Source organism: Meriones unguiculatus, chromosome 11 (genome assembly GCF_030254825.1).
Source record: "Meriones unguiculatus strain TT.TT164.6M chromosome 11, Bangor_MerUng_6.1, whole genome shotgun sequence".
Taxonomy (NCBI): Eukaryota; Metazoa; Chordata; class Mammalia; order Rodentia; family Muridae; genus Meriones; species Meriones unguiculatus.
Genome location: NC_083359.1, coordinates 92073603 through 92100036, shown reverse-complemented (window position 1 = coordinate 92100036; position 26434 = coordinate 92073603). Strand labels below are relative to the sequence as shown.

At 45.5% G+C, this 26434-nt stretch overlaps 1 protein-coding gene and 1 long non-coding RNA gene across 3 annotated transcripts; both read right to left on the bottom strand.

The window, feature by feature from the left end:
• Positions 1–504: 504 nt before the first annotated feature.
• On the bottom strand, positions 505–25226 carry Cd244 (CD244 molecule). Of its 2 annotated transcripts, none has more exons than XM_021647077.2 (9): positions 25104–25226; positions 12109–12426; positions 11745–12020; positions 8702–8806; positions 8083–8237; positions 6381–6446; positions 4832–4894; positions 3209–3265; positions 505–2099 (listed from the first exon to the last, which is right to left on the bottom strand). In XM_021647077.2, exons 1-9 carry the CDS (start codon positions 25111–25113, stop codon positions 2019–2021), a joined length of 1131 nt encoding a protein of 376 aa, XP_021502752.2. In that variant the 5' UTR covers positions 25114–25226; the 3' UTR covers positions 505–2018. The 2 variants fall into 2 exon arrangements, with proteins under 2 accessions (XP_021502752.2, XP_021502751.2); XM_021647076.2 differs by lacking the exon at positions 25104–25226 and adding an exon at positions 24411–24669.
• On the bottom strand, positions 21378–24059 carry LOC132646500 (uncharacterized). Its single transcript, XR_009584797.1, has 3 exons — positions 23650–24059; positions 22241–22275; positions 21378–21494 (listed from the first exon to the last, which is right to left on the bottom strand). It is a non-coding gene; the product is annotated as an uncharacterized LOC132646500 (long non-coding RNA).
• Positions 25227–26434: the final 1208 nt, after the last annotated feature.

Below are 26434 nucleotides of genomic sequence, written 5' to 3'. Positions count from 1 at the left end.
TTTGAGCTGGGTTTCTCTGTCTGGCCTTGGTTGTCCTGGAACTCATTCTGTAGACCTGGCTGGTCTCGAACTCCTAAAGATCCACATGCCTCTGCCTCCCACATGCAGGAATTAAAGGTGTATGTCACCACTACCCAGACTCTCCATCATTTCTCATTGTCTCTGCTTACCAAACTCCTTGACTCACCTCCCAATATCTGCCTCAAGACCACAGATTCTTTGACTATATTCCTTTCTTGGCACTTGCTTTTAGATATTCTCTGTCTGTGCTTCTACCTAGAGGGAAGCCAGCCTGCAAGGTGTGTGCAGGGATGAGGGATCAGGTGAAACGCAAACAAGCCACACCTTGGCTGTCCTGCAGGAGGCTGACTAGGGCTGGGATTCTAGCTCTCTGCTATTTCTGTGTGAACAAGACTGACCGCAAGCCAGAGAGTCAACCCCACCTCTAGCAGCGTTTAAACAGACGTGCTAACGAACGGTGATCAACGACCCGCACAATGAGCATAGAGAAGTTCACCGGTTTAATTCAGGCAAAGGATTGACACTGCCTCTGTGTGAGAGCACATTTTCATGTCAAATTCCCATGACGAGTGGCGTGTGCCTTTGATTCCAGCAGAGGAGGGAGGATCTCTGTGAGTTTAAGGCCGGCATGGTCCACACAGTGAGGTCCAGGACAGCCAGGGCTGTATAGTGGGGCCCTGCCTCAAAACAAAACAAAACAAAACAAAAGCCGTAGACTCTGAGCAGTGCCACCTGTCAGGGTGTTGGAGCAAGTGTTCTCTCAGTTCATACTCGTTGCTCTCCTCAGCTCATCCAGAGTTGGGCCTGCTCTTCCTGCACTGCTGAAGGAGCTAGCCAGAAGAGAGACAGCATGGTATGTGGTCCCCAACTGCCTCATCTGCAGCAATCAACTATTTGAGCCTTCCCTGCAGGGCATATCGCAGGGAGCACTTCACAGGACTTGAACTTGGCTACCTATGGTTCCTGGGAAACTTCTGCAAAAAAGGCAAAACAGGCTGGGTGTGGTGGCCCACAGTATGGACATTGACACAAGCAGGTAGCTCTCTGTAAGCTTGAGGCCATTCTGGTCTGCACAGTGGAAAATCGTACTGAAGAAGATTAAGACAAAGAAGACAGTGACAAAACAGATTTCTAGTTATAGGACTTTGTAAGGCAACCATCACACTGTGGGCCGCACCGATCTTAACCACTGATTATCAGGACGGCACACACTCTGGATGATTCTTTCGTACAGAGACCCGCTTGAATTGCACCATGTACTCTCACTTTCTTCCCACTATCCCTTGTGAACAACTGGCCAGAAGCAAAGATGTGGGATAATCAGGGATTCCCCGAATTTGAGAGAAGCCAGGACTCCAGCCTCTGTGGGAGAACTGACAGCTAGCTCACAGCCAGACAGCACAGCCTCAAGGAGGAACCATAGCTCCTTTCTCTCTGAGCCACAGTCATCTCTTGTTGTTCTTGCTTTGGGAGGTGGGGAGGGGAAGGGCCCACCTAGAATGCAGACATCCCGTGTTGGGAGTGGTGGGTAACATCTTAGAGAACCACAAGAAGGGAATTTCCCGCTATCCCACACTTATACAGTGCTGTGTAGATTACAGTGTCTCAGAATGTGGCCAACACAACCTCTCTACCCTATGGCCTGTAAGTTTGGGAGTTTTGCTTAACACTCTTGATCTTACAGAGGCTGTTAAACATTGTCTTTAAGCCATGCATGGTGGTACATGCCTGTTATTTAAGACACTTGGGAAGTATAGACGGGAGGATCAAAAGTTTAAGGTCATCATTGGCTATTTAGCAAATTCAGGTCATGCTGGACTATGCCAGAACTTGTCTAAAATGAAACATAAAATATAAAATATAAACCGTGGATAAACTTCTACATCCTCTCAGCCTAGAAGCTGTTCCATAGACTCATACAGAATCATCATCACATGCTGTGTTCCCTTCCAAAGTCAATGCTGATGCGTAACACGGGATGAAAACACTTCCAACACCTAGAAATAAACATCAAAGTTCTCTAGTTCTCTGCGGCTCAGTCTGGCGGGGTTGTGGGCTTTGAGGCTTTGCTTTCCAACCTGCAGTGAAAAGGGAGAGACGTCAAACCTTCACTCCAGACTGTTCTTAAAACAATCTTGTAGCGTGTGGTCCACTATCCCCATATTACAGACTAATAAAAAAAAATCAAAGTGGCTGGTAATTAGTGTGAAGTGAAGGTGGGACCTGAATCCATTCTTCTGTTCAGTTCTGGTGCTGTTTTTAACTACCCCGTGCTTCTCCATGGCTCCCATCTTGCCTTGGCCGTATAGTCTCCTTTGCAACTCTGGAGGTCAAGTCAGGGTCAAGATTGGGCTACCACTGTAAAGCTAAGAATCCCCACAGGCAACCACACAGCCTCTCCCTTGTGACTGAAGACAACATTTATACTAGGCCTTGGGTGTTTTGATTATAGTGTGAGGCTAATACTTAGGGTACTCTTTGTGCCTTAATTTCTCTGGATGTAAAACTGCAAGCATAGGGGTGGGGCTATAACTCAGTGGTAGAATACTTGTATAGCACACTGAAGACCCTGGGTTCTATACCTCGCACTGAAAAGAACAAATGAAGGACATGGTTAGATTATACCTACCTTATAGCATTCTGTGAGCATTAAATGAGGCAATTTATGCCCAGGCATGGAAATGCACCTTACACCTTAGGAAAAACCCTAATAAATGTTAAATCCCTCTTTCTTCCTTCCATGTAGAGCTAACGGGCACCAGTTAACTGCAAGATGCGGTGTCACTTTTGAATGATGTCCTCTGCAGAAGTCTGAGATCACCCACGTTCTGAAATGATTCCCAACAACTTCCTAATTTTAGGAAGTGATTTAGAGTCATTTATTTTTCCCTCTCTGATTCTCCTCTGTATGTTCCGCATATATCCTTTAACATTTACACATAGCTCTGGAACGAGCTTGTGGAAAACCCTAGTTCAGAACCCAGGCCTTACCAGCTTGAACACATGGTATATGGCTTTGAGTTAGACATTCAATCTTCTGGGACATCAGTGTCTTTGGGCAGGATCCCTAAAATCCCAGCAGCTCTGAAGCTGTATGGATGACCTTGTTGTAAGTATATCCTCTGGACCAGATCTCAGGAGTCCACAGACACTAAACCCACTGTGAAGGAGAGTTCCAGAATCTTACCTCTTCATACACAGTATAATTTGAGGAAGGGTTCTGGTTCCTCTTCTTGGATCCAGACTAGAAATTAAGGGTTCAGAAGGTGTGAGTTTAAGATAAGAGATACCTTACTCCTGACTCACATGCAAGATCCCAAAGAGAAAGCTTTCTAGCCAGGAGTCCGCAGTGGTACTTAACAGTACCCAGAGTCCTCAGTGGTACTTAACAGTACCCAGAGTCCGCAGTGGTACTTAACAGTACCCAGAGAAGCACAATGCATTCTGGCCTATGATGTGATCTTCTGAGCTTAAAGTCAGAGTTTAGTGCCCTATACCCACACAGACCTCCAATCCACACTCATACATTCCTAGCATTCATATAAACACATATATCCCTAGTATGACATATGACATATAAACGTGTCCCTCAGGCACTCCTAACATGAATTCTACCTGAACCCTCGCGTCATTTCCATATACCCTTCTCTAATATAAACAGCTCTTGTACACATACATGTGTGCTATCCTTAGCACACACCCTGAACACAGTGGTTTTCTGAAGCATCCACTGTGCTTTGAGTAATATGTAGAATTTGTTTTATTGTGTGTATGATGTGTGTGTGGCCATGTGTGCCTCAGTGTGCATGTGGGAGTCAGAGAACAGCTTTTCAGGAGTCAGTTTGCTCTTTGCCATGGGCTCTGGAGCTCAAGCTCAGGTCATTTGGTTTACATAGCTGGTGCTCTTACATGCTTAGCCAATCCCATCAGCCCTGAGATTTTTACAATATACTACTACACCGAGCCACAGTGCCCACGAACATTTATGTGTGTTTACATTGTAGCATGTAATTTAAAAAGAAATATGTCTCATGGTGAAATCCAAGTGGATTAGATGATTGATTAAAAGAAGACGAATAAAGTTCTGAAAATTTGTCCTAATCCCCTTCAGCCTATAGCTCCTGACCTGCACAGTGTTGTAGAATTCCAATTCCCCGTTCTGCTGAGTTATAGATTGCAGCTCCACTCTCTGATTCCAGCCATAAGAACACCATCCTATTCCCTCCCACACCAGTTATAAGCATGAGCCTCAGGACAGTATGGTTCCAGACATGTTGAGAATTGAGATTAGAGCAGAGCTTGATCCTGCTTGACTGAGGTCATGATGGCTACTTCAGCCCTTCCATGGGCCTCCAAGTGAAGCATTGCTAGAACCCTTGGTCTTTGAATGTCGATACTATTCCTTCCTAGTTCAGCCCACAGCTTCAGCTCCACGCAGCAAGACCCTACCTTGGAAACCTCTCCAGTAGCTCTCACCATAACTTCAGCTGTGTGGGATCCTTCTGTACCAAATGCTGCTGCTTTATTCCTATGCTTCACCCACTGCAAAAAGTCTAAGAAAATCTTACAGTCTGGTGTTCTCTTTTTCTCTGGGAAGAACTGGAAAGGACTTTCTTCTTGTCAGCCCTTAGCATCTAGATGTAATCATTTAACAGAAGCTACTCAGCTGCACAGACTAGAAGACAGCTCCTGGGGGCATACACACACACACACACACACACACACACACACACCTGCAAACACAGCAGACTGTGCACATGCAAAATGCACATCTGTTCCACAGAACCCTCCAGAGGAAGAGACACCTCACCTTCCTGGAAGGCTGGATTTCTGAATATATTGAAACTTTTTCTTGTGATGTGGAATCATGAGGCTAATGAGGAAAAAAAAAACAAAGTATTTCAGAAATATAGATCGAGCATAGCCCTTCTCTGCTTAAATGGAAGCGATGATCTCTGTTTATTAATGAGAAGAAGCCTGGAGTAGCTGAGCAATCGTGACTGACATTAGTTCCACTGTTACTGTTAGTGGTAATTGCCACTATTTGTTGTACACTTATTTTATCTATATAGTTTATTTTCTAACCCTTATGTTATTCCTTAAAAATAGCTATGTTCCTTCTGCCACAAACAAATTTATAGATGCAGAAGAAGGAGGGAAAGGGAAAGAGGAATAATGAGGAAGAGAAAGAAGACAGCAATGACCCCAGCACACAGTTGAAGAATTCAAACCCAAAATTTTCCAGGGTTTCTTTAACATTTCAATGGCTCCTTTTGGTAACTCCTTCCTTCTCTAGACCTAAACTACATGTTCATCAGGTCAGGCAACCATCTCCATGGTAAGATGCTCCAGAGGAGGAATCTTATTCTCATTCAGAGCCCTGATCAAGAGGAGTTCTTCCTTGGATTTATTCAAATTATTCTCTCTGGAGCCCAGTGTGACTAAAGCCAGTGAAATGGCAGGTATCCATCACCCTTAGGATGGATTTCTTTGTGATACAATTTTTCCAAAAAGCTGAGGGCGAGGACTTTCCTGTTACTGAACTTGGTCCTTAAAGGGAAGAGGGGAGGGAAGAGTAGAGGAAAAAAGGAAAGACAAATGAGAGGTGAGGAAAAGAAACAGAGAAGAAGAGAAGAGAAAGGAGGAAAGAAGGGAAGATGAGACAACAGGAAGAGAAGGTTTTTATCAGAAACATTTCACTACTGTCCACTGCCGAGCATTTCCCTTTGGAAGAGAACACTTGTTAGCAATGAAATCATGTCACCTGCCAATCTTATAGAGTTTCTTTCTAATTGATGTGTGAACTTCTGTGTTGTCAGAAGTTAGAGGTATGGCATGAGGAGGAGGCATGAAAATTGAGAAACTGTTTGGATCAACTCTTTTTTACTATTCAGCTTTGTGACCTTGAACACATCAGCCAACCTGAGTCTTGGTTTCCACATTTATAAATTTCTTAAGACTGCCAAGGGAGATTTATTAAGAAAATGACCGTTACTGTTAAATCTAAATAAGATTTTTAAAAGATCAATACACATTTATTCTTTCCTTAATAAATATAATGATTAATGGTACCATTAGGGTAATAAGAAGGAAAACGTGAGCTGAATCCTGTAACAAAGTTCATTCTCCCATAGACAACCTGGTCTAGACTTCTGCTAGATGTGAAAGAATGAAATCTCTGTCAAGACACTCTGAGTCCAGCGATCATTTCAAACAATTCATTAAAGCACCTGTGGCTGTCTTCCAAGCCCCAGAACACACCAATGTCTCATTTTCCATTCACTGTTTTGATTTAAGCGAGGCTTAGGAAGCCCTATAGACTAGCCTGGAAAGGGATAGATTAGAGGCCAGAGGAGTACCTTATACTGGATCATAGAGTAGATGGTGCCTCCATTTCCAGGGGATTTCTGCTCCAGCGTCTGCTCCTGCACAGAAAACAGCAAAGGGACATATAATAATCTCTGTCTAAGCTGGAGCTGAACAGTGAGAGACATCACAAAGAAGAAGGGGTCTCCAAAAGGAGAGAGGTGCAAAACTGGGAGAGCCTCATCATCAAACACCCCAGAATGAGGAGAGATGGGCAGGAGGGTGATTTCCAGTGGACAAGCAGCAAGGAACCACCCAGGAGTCAACAACCCAATAGGCTCCCTGTCTCTTCCTTCCCTTTAGTAACTTTAGAACTCCCTTCTTGACTTTTCTGACTTTTGAGTGAAAGTTGCCAACAAAACCACTGACGGTGGGGCAGGGCTCTAAGAGGCAGATTTGTGCTCTTTCCTCCTCAGGACATTGAAGTTCAGAGGGTCCAAAAATTTTAAAGATGTGGCAATCTCTCTAGATCCAGGCCTCATGGTCAGCTTACCCTTGACCTCAATTCAATCCCAGAGAAGTCATAATGCTGAGTGAAAGCCTGATCTCAACAAGGTCAGAGAGTACATAGCCTTTCCTGCCTCCCTCCGGCTCATGCCTGCTCCACAGGCAATTAGAGATGGAAGGATTCCATCTTGCATGTCCCCAAGAACACGGTGCCAAATGGGGATTTCATGGAGGTCAGGAAAGCCTCCATGAGAGTTTAGTTTTAGCAGCTGAGCTTTCCAAAAGAGGTTGAGAAGCAGAGAAACACAAGCCATTCTTGGCAGCTAGAAGATCAACGGGAGATTGTTGCTTTTCTCTTTTGTGCAAACCCGTGTGAATTGTCTCCAGAAAGGTTAGATTTGCAGCCCAAAGAGAGGCCATATGAAACTTGAAATGTAGGTCTTCAAGTCAAAACCTGGAGATAGTGAAGAGACACAGGCTGAGGTCATGCAGGGAGGAACCCCAAGTCAAAAGGTAGCTGGAGTACTCAGGCCTTTTTTGTATTTTAAAAAAAAAAAAAAAAAAAAAAAAAAAAAAAAAAAAAAAAAAAAGCTCCTTTTTGTGTAAAAAGGCCCCTTTCCTATGACCTCCTTATTTTACCTAGTCTACTGTCATCTTTATTTATTCTATGAGGAGGCTAGGTTGTTTGTTTGTTTGTTTTGTTTGTTTGTTTGTTTGTTTTTAATAAGCATTTGTCTGTCAGGTGGCTACAGGTAGATTCATGTGCCCTAAGGCCCAATAGCAGTGGGAAAATCCATCTTCTTTGTAGTTTCTATTGTCCAGTATTCCACTGCTAGGACAAGGAAGCAGGCAAAGGGGGCTGCCCCCAGCCAGCTAATGCAGAAAGGGGAACTGGCCCTGAAGAGAGATTCTTTACTGTTTTTATCAGTTCTAACTACAACATTGCAAATAATAACTATATGAAGGTTGAACTTATCCTGGCCTTCAGCCCAGCAGGTAAGACTACGCTGAAATGAGGAAGATGCCAGGATACAGTCTGGGAAGGCAGTAATAGACACAGTCTTCCCTCTGCTAGTGATGTCTACTGAGTTCCATTCCTTCTCGGCAGATACAATACAGCACCACGATCCCCCTTCTGCCTCATTTGTGTTTTCTCTGCTACGTTTCTTTTTCCCTTTTTCTGTTTGGGCAGAGCTGTAAAACTGCTGGAGGAAAAAAAAAAAGCGATGGAAGAAAGCTGAAGATCACCTGGAAAAGACATCCGTCCCCTTCTCTTTGTCCCGTTTCATCTTCCTGGACAGCTGCGGAAGATCCTGAGGCCCTAGAATGTCCTAGTTGATCCCTCATGACTTGTGGATCCTTGATATATTCATATATTGTCAAATCTTCCTTAGGGACGACCTCTGTGTGAGGAAGAAAATAAAGGTTAGGACTTCAGAAACCTTCGGAAGGTTTCCTATCCAGGCCTCACAAGTAACACCTGTGCCAACGATGGTCAAGAGCTTTAAAACGGCTCTAGAAAACAGGCAGGTGAATGCTCTTGCCAGGATACCTAAAGAGCACAATGGAGCAATTACCCCTGACATATATTCTCCACCAAGCTGGGAAGACACCAACCAAACCCATCACCTTAGGTAAACCGGCATATTGGGGACTATGCTTTAAATCCCCGGAAGCCACAGACAGTGTGGACTGGAGGGTGCACGCATTGGTTACCTCTCCCCCCAACCCCCATACTCACACATATCCCAACACCTCTCCCAAGAAAAGGAGATGCTGTTTTCAGAGTACAGCCCATGGACACAGGCTCAACCCACTGGACCTGATGCCTCAAGCAACAGCATCCCTTCAGGGGCCTTCTACTTACGTGACTGCTTTCTCTTCTTATCCCATACGCAGAAGCAAATGATGGCACCGAGAAATAGTGCGGCCAGAATAACGATGATCACCACAAAGGGCAGAAATATGAATTCTGAGGGACACAGAAGGTAGGAGGACTGAGTGCTCGCTTTCCCATTCATTAGCTTCAGGAGCTATCCCCAAACCGCTATCCTCTCTCATGTGGCCTGTCTCCTCACATCCTATGAATTCATCACTCTTGTAGTTCCTGCTCAGTTGGGTGACAGACTGGTCCAGCTTATAAATTCCAGAGGACCGGTGCTACTACTTACCTCTCTGAAGTAATTTTCTTACCTAACAAAAAAGAAGAAGATGTTTCCTCTTTCTAAGAGCTAGTCACATGATCTGGTGCCTGTAAAACATCTCGCATGGCAACTGTTCCATCTATCTACCGTTGTAACCCAGCAAATACTCGCCACACACTGCTACAAGCCTTCCCTTTCTCTTCTCTGGTTCTTTTGCCGTCACTTCTCTTCCTCATTTGAACTTCTGCGTTCGTCATTTGCGTTACACATAGAGGCCCTGATTTATAATCCAACTAACAAGAAGAGAATGGTAAAGGATTTTGTACTACAGGTGTCCACTAATGAGCTTTTCATAAACGATATCTCACCTGATCTTAACCGCAACTCTGTGAGGTACTGCTTATTATCACTCCCATTTACCCAACAGGAAAAATGGAAACTCACAGAAGTTAATGAATCTTCCTAGGATCACAGTTAGTACATAAATGATGAAGTAACAATGGTCTGGAACCCCCAAACCACTGCTCCTGTAACTACACCTTGCCTCACTCCTGTTTGTTTATTTTCTGCCCATAAATAACTTAGTTTTGCCCCCCCCCCAATTTTCTGAGGAAAGGTCTATTATTTCATAGAGTAGAACCAGTTCTGGCTAATGCACAATGAGGAAGCGGTCCTACTCAGAGGTTCTTCACCGTTTATATAGGTTCTAAACTGTAACACTGCATTTTTACACATGCCTTTCAGCGGTAAATCTCTTTTAGGTACCAGAAACTTAGAACAATTAAACATGTTTTACAGAGACAGAAACTGCAAGTTTGGTTGTTTGGGAACATTTACAGTGAAAATTATTTTCGGTTTTACTCTTGATTTCCGCTGTTAGTCGCCTTGGGTGCCTGGGAGAAGGGTGCTTTCCCTGATAAAAGATGGGGAAAGGGCTTAGAGAGCAGCTATCAGCTAGGGTCCTCTTCTTGAAACCTCCCAGCAGAGACATGCTCCTTTTGGTGTGGGAAAGGAGCCAAACGGGCAGGTGTAAGTGACCTTTGAACTGCCCAGGGAAGGCGCTGCTTCTCCTGCATTCTCTTTTGTGTAACTTAAATTTTTTTAGGCAAACTTATAGGCAGGGAGATTCTTTGTAGTGTTAGTTTATTACTTCCATTTCCTCCTTCGGTAGCTACCCTTTGAGTTAGTCCTGTTCAGGTCTGTAGTTCCACAGAGGGATCCCAGTTTGGGATTCCTATAGGAGGGACTCCCTTGCTCTCTCAACAGCCAGCTTCTGGAGGCTAAGAATTGGGCACTGCTTGCTAAGAATTTGGAAACTGCACGTACTTGGGATCTCCCACTGAAGTAAAGAGGCCGCTGGGTGGAGTAGTGGCACAGGACACTGTCTGGGCAGAGATGCACTTCCTTGCTAGTTTCACCCACAGCAATGCCTGCTTCCTTGTGCCTAGAGAAGCTGATGGTAGACATACATCCAGAGTTCAGGCCTGGATGTGGCCTATGGAACACTTCAAGTCCAGTCCTGTGAGAAGCCAAGGAGTGCTCCTAAGAAAGGAGGTTCTGAGGACCTATTCCTACTGCTTTCTCGGTGTTTTCCTCCTCTGAGAAAGGGGAGAAGATATAAATCCTGTGCTAGGACAGGCCTGTGCACCTGAGAGATAAGAAAATACACTACACGACTTTAAACTTAACATGGTGGAAACCTGAGCCCAAAGTAAGGAGATGAGGACATTTTGCTGCTGTAAATTTAAGGATAGAGACTCCCTGGTTGGACTGGATAGGTTGGGTTGGGTTGGGTGAGGTGGGTAGCGTGGGTGGGGTGAGTGGGTGTGTTGGCATGGGGTATGGAGCAGTTTGGAGAAACCAGAGACAGAGAAGGTGTGATGGTTTAAAGCAGACAGACGGAGGGAAATGCTTCGGAGCGCAGCGGCACGGAGGAGATTGCTAGATGCGCCTGTGGTTTGACGGAGATTGGTACAGAGCCCTGAAAGAACTCCTTGACCCTAAATATCTGTGAGAAGGAAAGGGGTCTGGACCCCCTCTGCCCACTAACCTTTTCTCTCTCCTACTTAATGTTGGGGGATGGGTGGAAAGGAGGTAGAGGCCTAAACACTGCAAATACGGTAGAGTTAAGAAAAAGACCTCTAATGGGGCATCAGTTGGCTTAGGTGAGGTGGGTTGGGTTGGGGGGCTTAGATTGGGTTGGGTGGGCTGTCGGATGGGTTGGATTGAATTGGGTGGGATGGGGTGAGTGAAGTAGGTTAGGTGGGTTGGGTTGGGTTGAACTGGATTAGTTTTCCTGTAAGTGCTATGCGGATAGCACATTAAGCCTTTATCTGATACAAAGTGACACAGCCTTAACCCAGGATAAGCAATAAATCTGGAACTTGGCAAAGTACCTTGGCATGTTCCTGCTGCCCCACTGACAAGGTATAGTGTTATTATGTCTCAGAACACTCTCCAGCTTGAGGGAAGACATCAGTCAGGAGAAAATGGGTCTCAGTCCCTCAAATTAGGAAGATAATGTTCGGGGCATCACAAGTCACTAAACAACTAGGTATTCTCTATGAGGAAGGAAAACTGTTATTTCCAATAGAAGGAGAAGATATAAATCCTGCCAGGGTAGGACAGGCCTGTGCACCTGAGAGGCCAGGCACCTGCTGAGGAAGCACCCAAGGCCATGAGCCAGAAGACCATGTGACCTCATACCCCAGTCTCACGTGGGTCTGGTTGTGGGGTCCTTGCCGTGGGCCAAAATGCCCCACTTACTCAGATCGACACTCTGACAGCCCTGGGTGACGTTCAGGGTGACGATTGCCCAGCTGACTTTGTTGCTAACATTGCAGGTGTATGTTTGCAGGCCGCTGGCATCAGCCTGGCTCTCCAGATGGGTACCATTCCTCTGTCTCGAGATCAGCGTGCTCCCTCTGTACAAAGTATAGTTCACATTGTCATCCTTGTCCACCAGGCAGTACAAAGACAGTTGACACGTCCAATTAGCCCAGGTCGTCCACTCGCCCTTCAGGTGAGGTTTCTTGACATGATCTGGAAGCAGAGATTCCAATCAGAGGGTTCTAGAAATGTGAGTCCTACAGGAGTCAGAGGGGCAGAGTGGGCAGTGCCAAAAACTTACCAAATATACTAATCTGGAATTGCTTAGTGCAAGTTGCTCCACTGCTGTTGGTGATCTCCAGCCAGTACAGACCACTGTTTTCTGGCTTAGCTGATTTGATAACAAGAGCAAAATCCTTATCCTCAAAATCATAGATAGAAGATATTTTGATGTTATCCGTCTGTGGAGGAGACCAGTCTACGATCTCAGTTGTTTCATTTGAACCCAGCTGTTTCTTCTTCCATCGAGCAGAAACGTTTTTCGTCTGAACGTCGGTAGGCCGCAGGCAGAGATCCTTCCCTGAGACACCATCCAGATCTTCAGAAGAATCGGAGCACCCTAGGAAAGAAAACCTGGTCTGAAGGTGACGGGAAGACCATGGGACCTGAGCAGCGTGAGCAGCTACCTGTAACTCCCTTAAGCTAAGGATCTGGGAGCAAGTGTGAGGAGCCCAGAGCCCAGTCTGGTTCTCCTGGTCCCCAGGCTATGCCCTCTAGTGGAAAGGAACTCACAGACCCACAATAACAGCTAAAATCCCTTTTGAACATTTATTTTTATTGTTTAATATGTATATATGTTTGTGTACATGAGGGCAGTGCCCAAGAGGCCAGAAGAGGGCATCAGATCCCTTAGAGCTGGTGTTTACAGGCAGTTATGAGCTGTCCAACATTAGTGCTAGGCACTGAACTTGGGCACTCTAGAAGAGCAGTATGCACTCTTAACTGCTAAACCATCTCTCTAGCCCCACATTAGGCTCCCTTGGGTACTATGTGACAGATAAGTTTCAAATGTGTTGCAAGTACTTAACTTCACAAAAACCCTGTGAAGGTATTATCCTCATTTTTATAGGTAAAGAATTGAGTCAGAAAATACTTAAGTAGTGACTGGAGAGATGGCTCAACAGTTAACAGCACAAGATGCTCTTCCAGAAGACCCGGGTTCAATTCTCAGCACCCACATGGCAGCTCACACCTGTCTGTAGCTTCAGTTGCAGGGCTTTTGACACCCTCACACAGACATACATTCAGGCAAAATGCCAATTGTAGTGTGATTTATTTTCTGTACCTGGCCCTTTAGAGGATCCACAGTGGATAGTCAGTGGGCCCTTTAAGAAGTCTTAGCTGTTAGAACTGCTTGACCATATGACTTTCAGAATTGGTTTCCTCTTGGATTTCTGAGAACAGGAGAGGATATAAAAAAGCCAACTGAAGCTAAGAAAGAGGACTGGGCGTGGCATGGGGCCAGTAGTGGGAGAAGAGAGGGCAACCGAGCCAGAGAAAATATCGTTAGGAGACAGTTGATAGTGAATTGGGCTATGAGAGTGAAAAAAGAAAGCAGCTGGTGGCAAGTGAGCCAGGGGACGCAGAGCGAGCAGATAGGTTAGAACAGTTGTTACAGTATGGAGATGCTAGCATTGGGAAACTGTTAGAGGGGACTGCTTAACCAGACTGTTGGGAAACTGAAGGAGGACCGGTCAGGAGAAACTTTTGAAGGGACTGAGCAGGAAACTGGGAAGAGGGCTGGCAGGGAGTTAAGAGAACTAGTTACTGTCTGTAAGGAAAAAAAGACATTAGAAGAAGAAACATTTAAATTAAAAAAACACACACACATTTTACAACAAATGAACAAAAAATAAAAACATATTACATATATTTTTTTTTTAAAGAAAACACTTAAGTAAATAACCCCAATCACACAGCAAAATGATGAGCAACTGATTTGGCTTTCGTGAGAGATTTTTGATTCAGCTTTTCATATATATAAACTTTAGTGTGGAGTATGTTTACATATGTGTTTACAGGCCCATGCACTTTGGCATGTGGAGACTGGAGCTGGACATTAGACGTCTCTGTCATTCATTCTCCACATTATTTGTCTGTGTGTGAGAGAGCGGGGGATGAGATGGGAGGGCACACCCAGGCTGTAGCACCCAGGCTGTAGCTCCCATTCCGTATGCCACAGTGTAACTTTCTGAGTCTCTCTTTCCATGTTTCTTCTGCTCCGCTCCGCACACTCCAGGCTAGCTAACCTCTGAGCGCCTGGTGATTAAGTGCTAGTATTACAGATGTAGCCACTGCATTAGTGTGTGTGTGTGTGTGTGTGTGTGTGTGTGTGTGTGTGTGTGTGTTCCAGGGATCAAACTTAGGTTGTTGAGATTGTGATGCAAGTGTTTTGACCCACTGAGCCAGCTTGCTGGCCCCTCTCCCTTATTTTTGAAGACAGGATCTCTTACTAAATCTGAAACTCATTCGTTGGGCAAGGCTGGCTTCATAACGGGTGCTGGGGATTTGAACTCAGGTCTTCTTGCTTTCAGAGCAAGTGCTATTACCCACTAAACCATTTTCCCCAAACCCTTTTTTTTTTTTTTTTTTTTTTTTTTTTTTTTTTTTTTTGATTTTTTGAGACAGGATCTCACTACCATAGCCCAGGCTGGCCATGAATTCACTATCCTACTGAGTAGCTGGGATGACAGACATGTTCCTCTATGCCCAGTTCCTAGGGGATAAATTTATAACCACTAATGTTATAAACAACACATTACTGATGTGACTCAGTCCATTGTGATTTGTTTGTCAAGGTTCTCCCCAGCCCCCTCCCCCACCCCCCACCCCCCACAAAAGGTTCCTATGCTGCAGGATTGGTCCTCAGCTGATGACATCATTGAGAGGTGGCTGGATCACGGAGCGCTAACTTCGTCAGTCACAAAGGTGGGGTTGGTTAGTGTCACTAATGACACGTCTTCGAAGGCTACCTCCTTCCCGTTCCTGGCTGTCTCTCTCTGCTCCCCAGATGCTCGAAGGCAAACACCTTTGCTTAGTCATACCCTCCCACTGTGATGTTCTGCCTCGTCATAGTCCCTCAGCAAAGGAGCGAGCCAGCCAGGGACTGACTCAAGGCAGGAGATACATTCCTGACGGTAGAGTGCTCGCCTCGCATGCATGAGGCCCTAGGTTCAATCCTCAGCACTGCTTAATACCAGGAATAGTAGGATATAACTACGCTCTTGGTACTCAGGAGGTAGGGGCAGAAGGATCAGTAATTTAAGGTCATCCTCAGCTACGTGGCAAATGAGAGGTCAGCCTGGGCTACGCGAGACTTCATCTCAAAAGAAAAGGGCAAATAAAACCTTTTTGAAGGCCAAATCATAACAAAACACATAAACAGAAAGGAACAGTTGTTCATGTCACACGCACACACCCGAGTTCCGACCAGTCCAGTGTAAAGCACAATGTCTCCAATCTGGGAATGTGAATGAGTTACATCAGGCTTTAGGACTGACACAGTAAAACCCACTCACTACAGAGCCCCACGACTCCGACCACCAAACCAATACCCACAGACTGAGTTACCAGAGCCACATTAGGCCAAGAGACTGAAAGGTCCACCTCTCCTCTTGTAACCTCAGAAAGCAGGGCAGGAAATAAGAGTCCAGTGGGTTGGGTAGCAGGTAGACTTGTCAAAGAGCTCAGTGACCAACCTGTCATAGTAACGACCAGAACCTAGTAGAAGCTGCACTTACAGGACACAGTACATACACACAAGCCCTGCATCAGATGAAGACCTAGAAACTACTGGGCCAGATGTGTGTCTTAGCCTACATCATCTCCAGCTGTGACATGGTCCTCGTGTATCCCTGAAGCTGTGCATTCCCTGAGGCTGTGAAACTCAAGCATGACCCAGGGTAGCATCAATCTAGGTTGTCTCAAATGTTAGGTGTGTTTCCTTCTTTAGTTCTTTCTTTCTTTTTGAGGCAAGGTCTCGTGTCTGAGGCTGGCCTCAGACTTGTTCTGTAACCAAGGGTAACCCCGAGCTCCTGATCCTCTAGCCACTAACTCCAGGATAGGATGCACAGTTTATGCAGTGCTGGGGTGTAGAGGGCCAGCGAAGTCCCGAGTGAATGTATTTTGATATGGTTGCGTTGAGAGCTAAGGCCTTGGGAACATAAGAAATTGGCAAAGCTGGGTGTGGTGGTGCACCTTATATCTAAAGACATGCATTGTCTGGAAATGAAATGGTAGGATAAAATTTTCCATGGAAATGGAATCAAGCAGAGAGTAGTCACACTTCTATCATAAAACAGACTTTAAGTAGCTACCAAAAAAAAGGTCCTAGGAATAAATATAACTAAAGAGGTGCAAGATCTCCATAATGAAATTTATAAAACATAATGGAAGAAATTGGAAAGGGCAAAAGAATAGAAGGACATCCCACATTCTTGGATTCAAAGGATCATTATTGTTAAAATGACCATACTAACTAAAATAATTAATGTAAGCCATATCAAAATATCAATGACATTCTCCATAGAAATAGAAAAATCATGTGAATGCGTATGTATCTACGTGTGGGTATGAGCATATGGATGAAGTTACCCACGGGAGCCAGAAGACGGTACCAGATTTCCTCTTTGTGCCAGATGTTGCTCTAGGACAGGGTTTCCTGACTTCAGCCCTTAATATTCAGGGCCCAAGAATACCTTGTTGCGTATTAGGAAGAAGCTTCTGCTGTGCATCATTTAGCAGTGTCCTTGGCCTCTGCCCACCAGATGCCAGTGGTACCCTAGCTTCAGTCACGACAAACAAAAATGTCTTCAGACGTTGCCAAATGTTCCCTGAGAGAAAAACTGTCGTCACCGAGAAGCACTACCCTGGGAATTGAGGTATGACATGAGGAGGAGTGCCAAGGTCCCTTTTCCCAAGAAGCTCACGTTCCAGTTGAAGGACGTGCTATAAACAAACTGAAAATCAACCGGAATGCTTGGAGGAGTGTGGGGATTTCTTTAGATTCCTGATCGGGGAAGACCACCCCCAACGTGAACCGGACTGACAAGCGAAAAATAAGAAAGATCCCTAGCCAAAGAAGGGGCTATTGGAACAACATTTCCAGGACATCAATGAATGAGCTTACACCCTCCGGGGTAAAGAAACCAAGCAGACAGCATGAACCTTTTGCAGATTTTTTTTAATCGGTATGGGGACTGGACCCCAGTCCTTATATATGATAGGCAAGCTCTCCTCCCCTATGCAGAACATCAGAAATAAAATAACCAGGACCAGTGAGACATCTGAACTTGTGATTGGCAGCACTGGGAAAGAAATAGGCATGTGTCCCAAGACTTCATTCCTAGAAGCAGAGCATTACTCTGATGCTATGGAAGGGAAGGCGGGAGGAAGCAGATTACATTGAAGAGACTATTCTGGTTAAGTGGGTTGGGGGGAGTTTTTGATTGGTTGATACACAGATGTATTCCTCTCAGAATATAGGCAAACAAGTGAAGAAGATGAAGAGCTGGGGCAGCTGGGACTAATCATTGATACCAGCATATCAGCCATAAGAAGTGCCAAGAGCAAGGTCCGGTCAAAAAGAAACCATGCCAACGACATGCAATCCATCAGCCATGCACTGAGACGAAAGCTTTGGGAGCCAAACTCCATTCCAGATGAGGCTGGGATTATGGATGGATCTGGGTGTTTCACAGGAAAAGATGCCAGCGGTGCCAAATCTAATGACTCCAAGAAAAGAAGCTGAAATGCTTGCCAGAGAACCTAAATCCACAGGGCAGGGCAGGATTTTAAATAAGAAACGGAATCCTGGTCAATGAAAAGGAGGCAATAGAAACAGAAGAATGTGAGGGTGGTGGCTGAGAACCATGGACATCCAGCATCATTGGCTGGATACCTCTCACACCCCAAAGGCAAGGTCAGAAGTTCACAACTGTGCACATCAACAAAGATGTCTGGGTTGCTCAGTGCTGGCCCTATTCTGATTGGTTGTTTCCCTACACCTGTATTTTATATATACATATATATATGTGGTATTTTTTATCATGTCTATTTTTAAGAAGTTATCAGGGTCATTGGGTGATAGCTTAGTTAGGGTTACTATTACTGTGATGAAACACCTTGACAAAAAACAGAGGAAAGGGTTTATTTCACTCTACAGTTCCATATAACACTCCATTATCAAAAGCAGTGTGAGGGCAGGAACTCAAGCAGGGCAGGACCCTGGAGGCAGGAGCCAATGCAGATGCCATTAGCATCTTAGCCAGCACTGCTTACCGGCTTGCTCCAAATGGCTCAGTCCACTTTATTGTAGAACCAAGGACCACAAGCCTAGGGATGACATCACCCACAATGGGCTGGGCCCTCCCCCATTTATCACAAGTTAAGAAAATGCCCCCACAGGCTTTTCTACAGCTGAATCTTACAGAGGCAGTTTCCTAGCTGTGACTCTTTCCTCTCTGATGACGCTAGCTTGTGTCAAGTTGGCATAAAAGTAGCCATTACAACCGACCCCTTGTCAGCTTGACACACAAACACATCATTTTTCAACTAGAATCTTTCTCAGTTATCCCCAAGATGACATGTTAATATTAATATCACAATAAAAACACAATAACTTTAAAAGTCCCACCATCCTTACAAATTCAAATACATTAAAAATTCAGTCTCTTTTAAAAAAATCCAATCTCTCTAAAAATCTAAAAATCTCTTTTTAAAGCTCAAAGTCCTTCATCAATGGGCTCCAGAAAAAAAAAATCAAAATTACATTAAATTAGTTTCTTCAAGAGGGAAGAACCAGGGCCCAGTCTCAGCCTGAATAAAACCAAACCGAACTTCAGAAGTGTAGATAACTCAGTGTCCAGTTGTCTGGGGTTTACTCACAATCTTCTGGGCCTCTCCAATGGGCTTGGGTCACCTCTCCAGCTCTGCCCTCTGCAGCTTGCCTTCTAGGCTCTGGCTGGCTCCAGTGCTGTTCTTAGTGATCATCCCACAGCACAGACATCTCCCCAACTGCTGGGGTCCCTTGCTACGACTGAGCTGTGCTTTCATTGATATCCTCTCCTGGGCTCTCTTCTGGGACTCCAGCCCTGCCACACAGCGCCAAGCCTCCGCTGCTCTACATTAACCCTTCGTGCCTTCCAAAGCCAGTACCAACTGGGTGACTCTTACACTACCAAGCTCGGCTGCCGGCGCAAGGTACAACCTCTGCTGCTTCAGCCAGTACAGATCAGGACATGAAGGTATGATGCTGGCACAGGAATGGTGTGCCTTCCTGTACACCAGGGTATTAGAAGCGGCTGCCTAGAGCAGGTGGCTATCAGCTGCCATTAGAAGAAAACCTCAGGATCAGCCTAGTGGGTGGAGAAAGGAGTAAGGGAGAGGGTGTTGCAGGCAAAGCAGCAGCATGGGCCTGGGTGCCAACACTCTGGCTAGTAAGGACTGTAGCAAAGCTTTCTTCAACGTGTTAAGAAAGTGGAGTGACAGGCATGAGTTTAATTTTTAAGTGTCTCATAAAACTGTGAGAGGCAGCACAAATAGCTAAAGATGCTTAATCTAACAATATGCAGATCGATAAATGATAAGAGTAAGTACTATGTAACCAAGAGCAGGGCAGAGCAGAGACCTAAAAAGAACACGGTTCTCCACCATCACACGATTAAATATAGATTATACTTAACTACAATGTTAGCTCTTAAAAATAGTGTGATGCCTGGTGCGCACGCCTGTAATCCCAGCACTGAGGGAGACAGATCACTGTGAGTTTGAGGCCAGCCTGATTTACAAATCAAGTCCAGGACAGCCAAGGCTACACAGAGAAACCCTGTCTCAAAAAACCGAGAGTGAGTGAGAGAGAGGAGAAGAGAAAAAGGAAAATGTGCTGGCACACATCTTCAACGCCAGTACTCTGGAGGCAGAAGCAGATGGATCTCTGAGTTCGAAGCCAGACTGATCTACAGAGTAAATTCCAGAACAACCAGGTCTACACAGAAAAACCCTGTCTCCAAAAAGAAATTTAAAAATAAAATAAAATATTAAAAAGATAAATAAAAATATGGGATCTATAGTCCTTAATAGTGCTACGCTGTACTGAGGGCGCTTACTAAATTTTACCGGTATATTTTGTTTTTAGGTAACACTGCATGGGTTTATATACCTAAGGTGGTTTGGTCTATAAGTAGAAGAGGAGGTAAGGGGGCTAGCGAGATGACTCGGAAGATGAAGGTGCACACTGCCGAGGCTGCAACCTGAGTTCTAGCTCTTACCACAGAGTGGGAGGAGAAAACCACCTTTCAGAAGTTGCCCTCTCACCTCTAGCTTGAGCACCATGACTCAGGAACACACACACATACTAAATATGTCATTTTAAAGTATTTTTATTTTCTTTAAAAAAAAAAGTGGAACTAGGCTGAGGATGGATAGCAAGTTTAAGGCCAGCCTGGACTTATGAAATCCTGTCTAAGAAAGGGTGGGAAAATCAGGAAGACCTATGGAGGTTCTTACAGTTGTTGGCTTGAGTTTTTCAAATGGGAGAAAACTTGACTGAGATTGGAAAACTAGTGCTGGCCAAAAAAAAAACAAAACAAAACAAAAAAAAAAAACAGAACAATGGGAGTAACCACACTCCAAATGACTGTGTGCAGGAGCAGATGAGGTAGGAGACATCGGGAAATTGTGGGTAGGACTGAAAAAAAAAAAAATCCCTAACCATACGTCCATTTTCTAAAAGGAGGTTTTCAGCCATCAGCAGCTGAACAGCAACCTTAAAAAACTGATAACAGTGCAGAAAGACATTTGGGAGGAAAAAAGACACTGCAGAACAGAAAGAAACAGGAATTCCCAGAGGGAAGTGGTTACAAATTCCACCCCTAGCTAAGAAGCTATTCACAACTGATAGCGGGCAGGAGAGGGGAGACCAGTTTTCTTCACTGAACTCGCACTGGGTGTATCAGCCACGCTCCAGGGTAGGAGCTGTGTTCAAGAGTGATTTACCAACTTCTGTATATGTGTGTGTTGTTGTTTCAAGAAAAAAACAAACAAACAAACATTAAGTTGAGTGGATAAGTAGGGGAGAATCTGGGAGGAGTTGGGAAAGAAGAAAGAAAGTGATCGAAATAGATTGCATAAAATTCTCAGAGAATAAGTTAATTTTTTTTTCCAAAGGGAAAAGGAACTCCCAAAACTTTAAGGGCTCAGCTGAGCTCGACGGCTGTGTATCTGTGTCTCAGATACAGGATTCGCTCCTCAGGTCTCTACAGTCCAGGGAAAGGAAAAGAGCAATGGAGTTGGCGTGTGCCGTGTGGACGGCGCATACGCTGGGGCATGGTGGAAAGACAAGAACGGTGAGATACGGAAGACCCGAGTCCCCAGCCCAGGGAGGTATACATTTCAAGGGGGGGGGGAATGCTGCTCTGAAAAGATAATGAGAGAAAGAAAGAGTAAGTCCACACGTTCTTACATGCTCAGAGTGAGAAAGAGGGTGAGATGAAGAGTGTACACGATTGCCAGTTCAGGAGGGAGTGGCCACAGCCAATTCCGGTGGTCAGGGACTCCGCAGCCACTGCCGCTCACAGTCTTGGGGTCTCTCTTCCGGTGGTTAAGAACGGATGAGGTGAAATATTAAGTCTATAGAAGGACAGGGGAAACTTGATGAGCTCTACTGCAGCTTGGCGAAGCGGGGACAGCTGAACCCCAGTGCAGCTCGGGGAAGTGAGCAGCAAGGAGAAGGAAACCATCAGAGTCTCCCCTGCTGGCACTCCACCGGGATCACAGTCAGCTGAGCTTTCTCCAACCTAGACTTACTGCCCACAGGAAGCTGGGAAGTCCCTGAGAGGCCGGCCAGGGGAATGTCTCCAATGGCTGGGGATTGCCTGGCAAAAGGATGTTGAGGTTTCTCTCAGATGGGCTTGTGTTACCAGGTTTAGGGGGAGAGGACAGATGGGATCAGTTCTGGGAAGTGCTGGTGAGCTCTTGGCAGGGCCGGCAGCAGGCAGAGCAAGCTCAGACAGCAGTGGGTATCCTGCAGAGACCACAGCCTACTTCCTTCTTCCTCTCCACTTAGCTCTCGACTGACCACCGCTTCTCCTCGGGCAAGCTGACAGTTTCCCTTCCATCAAAAGTGACGTAGCCCTGTCTCACTCCCAGCTTTCTCTAAGACAGCTACTGTGTTACCCCTCTCATTCAAACTCTGGGCTTTTCCTGCTTTGATCTAGGCTATTTCCTGTGCCTGGATTGGTCCACTTTATTTCGTTTTCTGAGCTATCACTCCAGGCCAGTCCTGGTGTAGTCCCACCCCCCAGAATCCGTCATCCTCCCGGATCCCTTTAAATGCGCCATCTTCTGCCTTCCTTTGTACTTGGTACTGTACACACCTGTTTTCCTGCCTGAAGATTCTCGTGGGTAAAATCTGAGGGTGGAGACGTGGTTTAGTTAGTAGGGTCCTAGCCTCCCATGACCAGCATAGAAGATATGAAATTCTATCCCCCCCAAAAAAAATATCAACATTGGTTTCAACTGTTTTCTTTCAAACTTTTGCTTTGTTCTCAGAACGTAGTAAAGCCGTAATGAATCTGATATTAATTAATTCATTCATAATTAATTCAAGACTGTCTTTCAAATAACTCACAAGCGTGGGTCTACTATAGGGATTTCATGCAAAAGGTCAAAGAAATTACAACGTTATGGACCCTCGGCTTTGGTCTTTTGCTTTGTGGGCTCTATGTATTGCAATTTCATTTCCTGTTCACAGGCCCTCGAAACAAAAAGCCAGCTGCTTTGTGGCAGTGCGAAATCTCATGTACTACATGGCTCAGACGCACCTGAAAACAGTTTGGCTGCACCTGCTATGAAGATATACATTTAGCCCCCATGATTTGACCTTGAATATGTCCTGTTGTGTTAGAAAAGGCTCGGAGCATTATTACAATACCATTTTAAAAATGTAGATGATCATCCATAACAGAACGAACAAATTATGGTAGAAGCATGACATGAAATATTACACAGCCATGAGAGTGATAAGCTAAGGCAGTAACTTAGGCAAACCTCACGGAAATGTTAAGTAAAAGAAGCCAGGAGCCCGTATGCCGTGGGATTCCACTCACATCCAGACAAAACTAATCTGTGAGATTTGAAGTGAGAATGTTGCTTATCTTTACAGAAAAGACAGTAGAGAATGGTTGGGGGTGAACATATGACTTTTCCAAAATCAGCCCCAAAGTAACTCACTGACACATACGTTTCTATATGTAGGTCACACTTAGTAAGAAAGGTTTGTTTGTAAGCACGCCATTTGGCTGCCCCAGGAATGATTTCTGCAGCACTACAGTCTCTTTGGATACCCAAGCCAAAATCTCTTCCATACCAGGCTCCTTCTCCATTCATGCCTTATTTGGGAGGAGGTGTGAGGAGCAGGAGTTGAGTGAAAATAACTCTGGCCTGCTGGAGTGTCCCTAGGGTCCTCTCCAGAGCAGGGGACAACTAGAAACATGTTCCTGAGAAATTCAAGGCTCAAGACAATCCAGCAGCCTCAGTGAGATACTGCTCATCCTTTTTCCTTTTATTTACTTTATCCCACCCAGACGCAAAGCATCCAGGGACCCCCAACTCCCAGCCCATCCTTTTCTTCAGAATGGACAACCAAAAATCCAAATCCAGGGCCCCAAATGAACTTTAGGGCCCAGGTATACCCTCCCTTTTCTTACCTATCTGACCCAACTTATCAACCTCATCCACCTCCATGATAGAGAAAGTAATGTGATTGCTCACTCAACAAACCTACCTTGAACACCTGCTCTAACAGGCATAAATGTCGTACATACATGCTGACATACATACATGCTGACAGTCTGTAGTCTCCACACACAATGTGACCAGGACTTATTCAACCTCAGTGTCTAGCCCTCGGCCCAACACAGAGCTGCTCAAAACAGATCCAGAGGGCAGATGGGAACAGAGAGGAGGCTGTGAATATGGAAATAAACATGTATCAAAGGTCTACTCATGCCAGAGATGATTCTGGATGCTGAGAATACAGCAATGAAGCAAAAAGATTCAAGTCCTTACATTCTGGTGGGCTGAAGAAGAAGCTGTGGGGCAGAAAAGAACTTAAATAAGCAATGTAATACGTAGGGTGGAAATAGGAAATGAGAGAAAATTTCATAGAGCGAAAGATCAGGAATTGATGACACTCTCAGTGGGGAGGAAAACTTGTCAAGGTGGTGTTTGGGCAAAAATGTGACAGGATGACGGAGAAAGCCCATGGCTGGTGATGTAACTGCTCCCAAAGAGAGGAAAGGGAAGCCTGGTCCACACATCATTGCAGCCTTCCACAGCTCACACAGACTAAATGCCACTCTACAATGAACTGAACAACGGCCTGCAGAATCTGGACCGTCTTCTCTAAACTCTCCTCTTGCTCCCTGCGTTCCAGGTGACTACATAGATGGCATGGCCCAACCCTCTGAGTTCTGATCTCCCAGACACACATGAACCCATGAGTCTCTGCCAGGCCTGGTCTCACACCAGCACGGGAATCCTTACCTTCGATTTGGTGACCCCTGAGGAGCAGGAAGAGCACAAGCAGCACAGCCTGCCCCAACATCCCCACAGGACAGAGCAGGCCAATGGACCCCTTCCTCCTCAAGTGCTCAGATGTCAGTAGGTTCTTCAGCTACCAGTCAGTAGGACACAAGCAGAGTTACCTCCGTGCCTGTCCAGCCACAATTTCCTCAACTCAGCACTGTTCACTTCTGCTGTGCACTGACGGGGCCGCTGAAAAAAGCCTCAGTCCCTCCAGTAGGTCTAACAGTTCCCACAAGCGAAGCTGCCTCCAGTGGGGGCGGGTGCTCAGAGCGCACAGTGACTCACCAAACCGGCTGCAGAATCTTAGCCCTTGCTCTGCCTCAGCCCGGTGCTTTATCCTCAATCTTACCGGCAATGTGGAGAACAGCCGCGATTCCAGGCTACCCCAAACCAACACTCACTTCTGTGGAAGCAGAAGTGGGAAGGAACTCAGGGGTACAGTGGGCTGTGAAGAAGAACCCTGAGTAAGCCGCTGCTGCTGTTGAGGGAGAAGGTGTGGGGTGACCAAGGAAGAGACATCAAATTTGGACTTGCTGGGAAATACCTAAGCCACCTAGGGAGTCTAGGATGCCAAATGTTCAGCGTATGCAAATTGTGTTCCTCCTTTAACCTCTCCCCAGTAAGGATTTGAATGCGTTTTGTGTTGCTCACCCCCATCCATAGCTAGATTCCATCCTTAGAACAGCAGGCAGCAAAGATCCCTTTGAATTCCTAGGAGAGCTGGGGGCAATGGTACCCCATCTCTCAGAACACTCTACTTCAAGGCTATGCCCAGAGGCCATGCCTCTTTCTTCTGTTTTTCCCCTTAGCAACAAATACTTGTAGTTCTCTCCAAATCCACTCCCTTTTCTAGCCTTGAGTCTATTTTTAGATTGACCAAAATTGAGCAAGAGTGACACCAATGAAGCACGTGGCTGCCAGTGGAGGCAGTGTGGACGCTCTGATAAGACCTGCACTTGAACTCCAGCTCATAAACACATCCTGTGTGGTGCTCACCAAATTACTTTCTGAGTCCTCAAGATCAACGGCACTTAGGCCGTCGAGATGGCTCAGTGGGCTAAGGAACTTGCCATCAAGCCTGATGCCCTGAGTGTGATCCCTAGATTCCACATGATGAAGAGAGAGAACTGACTCTACCTCTGATCTTCACATGTACCCAAAATGTGAGTGAGCACACACATGCACACACACACAAATAAACCAATGTATGTTCTTCTCCCCTGAATATCAGCAATACTTGAATCCTTGGCATTCCTTCAAGATAGTTTTCAGTATCAAATTAGTAGCTATCCTGAGAGTGTGAATATGAAACTCTGGGACACACATGTATAAAAATGTCATAAGAGAACCCATCACTTTGTATGTTAATCTTTTTACTTATTTTTATTTCGTGTGCATTGATGTTTTGCCTGCATTTATGTCTGTGTGAATGTGCACGTGAACTGTGCAACCAAGGAAACTGGCCTGGAACCAAAGTGAGATAAAGATGTCCAAACCCCTAAAATCTCAATCTTGAGACCCACAGGAGGAAGGATTGCTCGCTCCCTGCTCTGTGCCTGCGTACGCACACAGCACGTAGTCTCGCTGCCCCTAGCTCTGCAATTAAAAAAAAAATATTATCATTTATTACAGTTTATTCAGTTTGCATCCTTGCTGTGTCCCCCTCCCTCCTCTCCTCCCTCCCTCTTTTCCCTAATCCACTGATATTTGACCCTAGCCTACGAGGTCTCATCAGGACTGGTTGCATTGTCTTCCTCATGGCCTGGCAAGGCTGCACCCCACAGGGGAAGGTGATCAGAGAGCCCATCACTGAGTTCATGCCAGAGAAAGGCCCTGCTCCCCTTATAGGGAACCCACTTGAAGACTGAGTCTATGGGCTACATCTGAGCTGGGGTTTTAGGTCCTCTCCATGCATTGTCTTTGGTCGGGTATCAGTCTCTGCAGGGCCCCCAGGGCTCAGTTTTATTGGCTCTGTTGGTCTC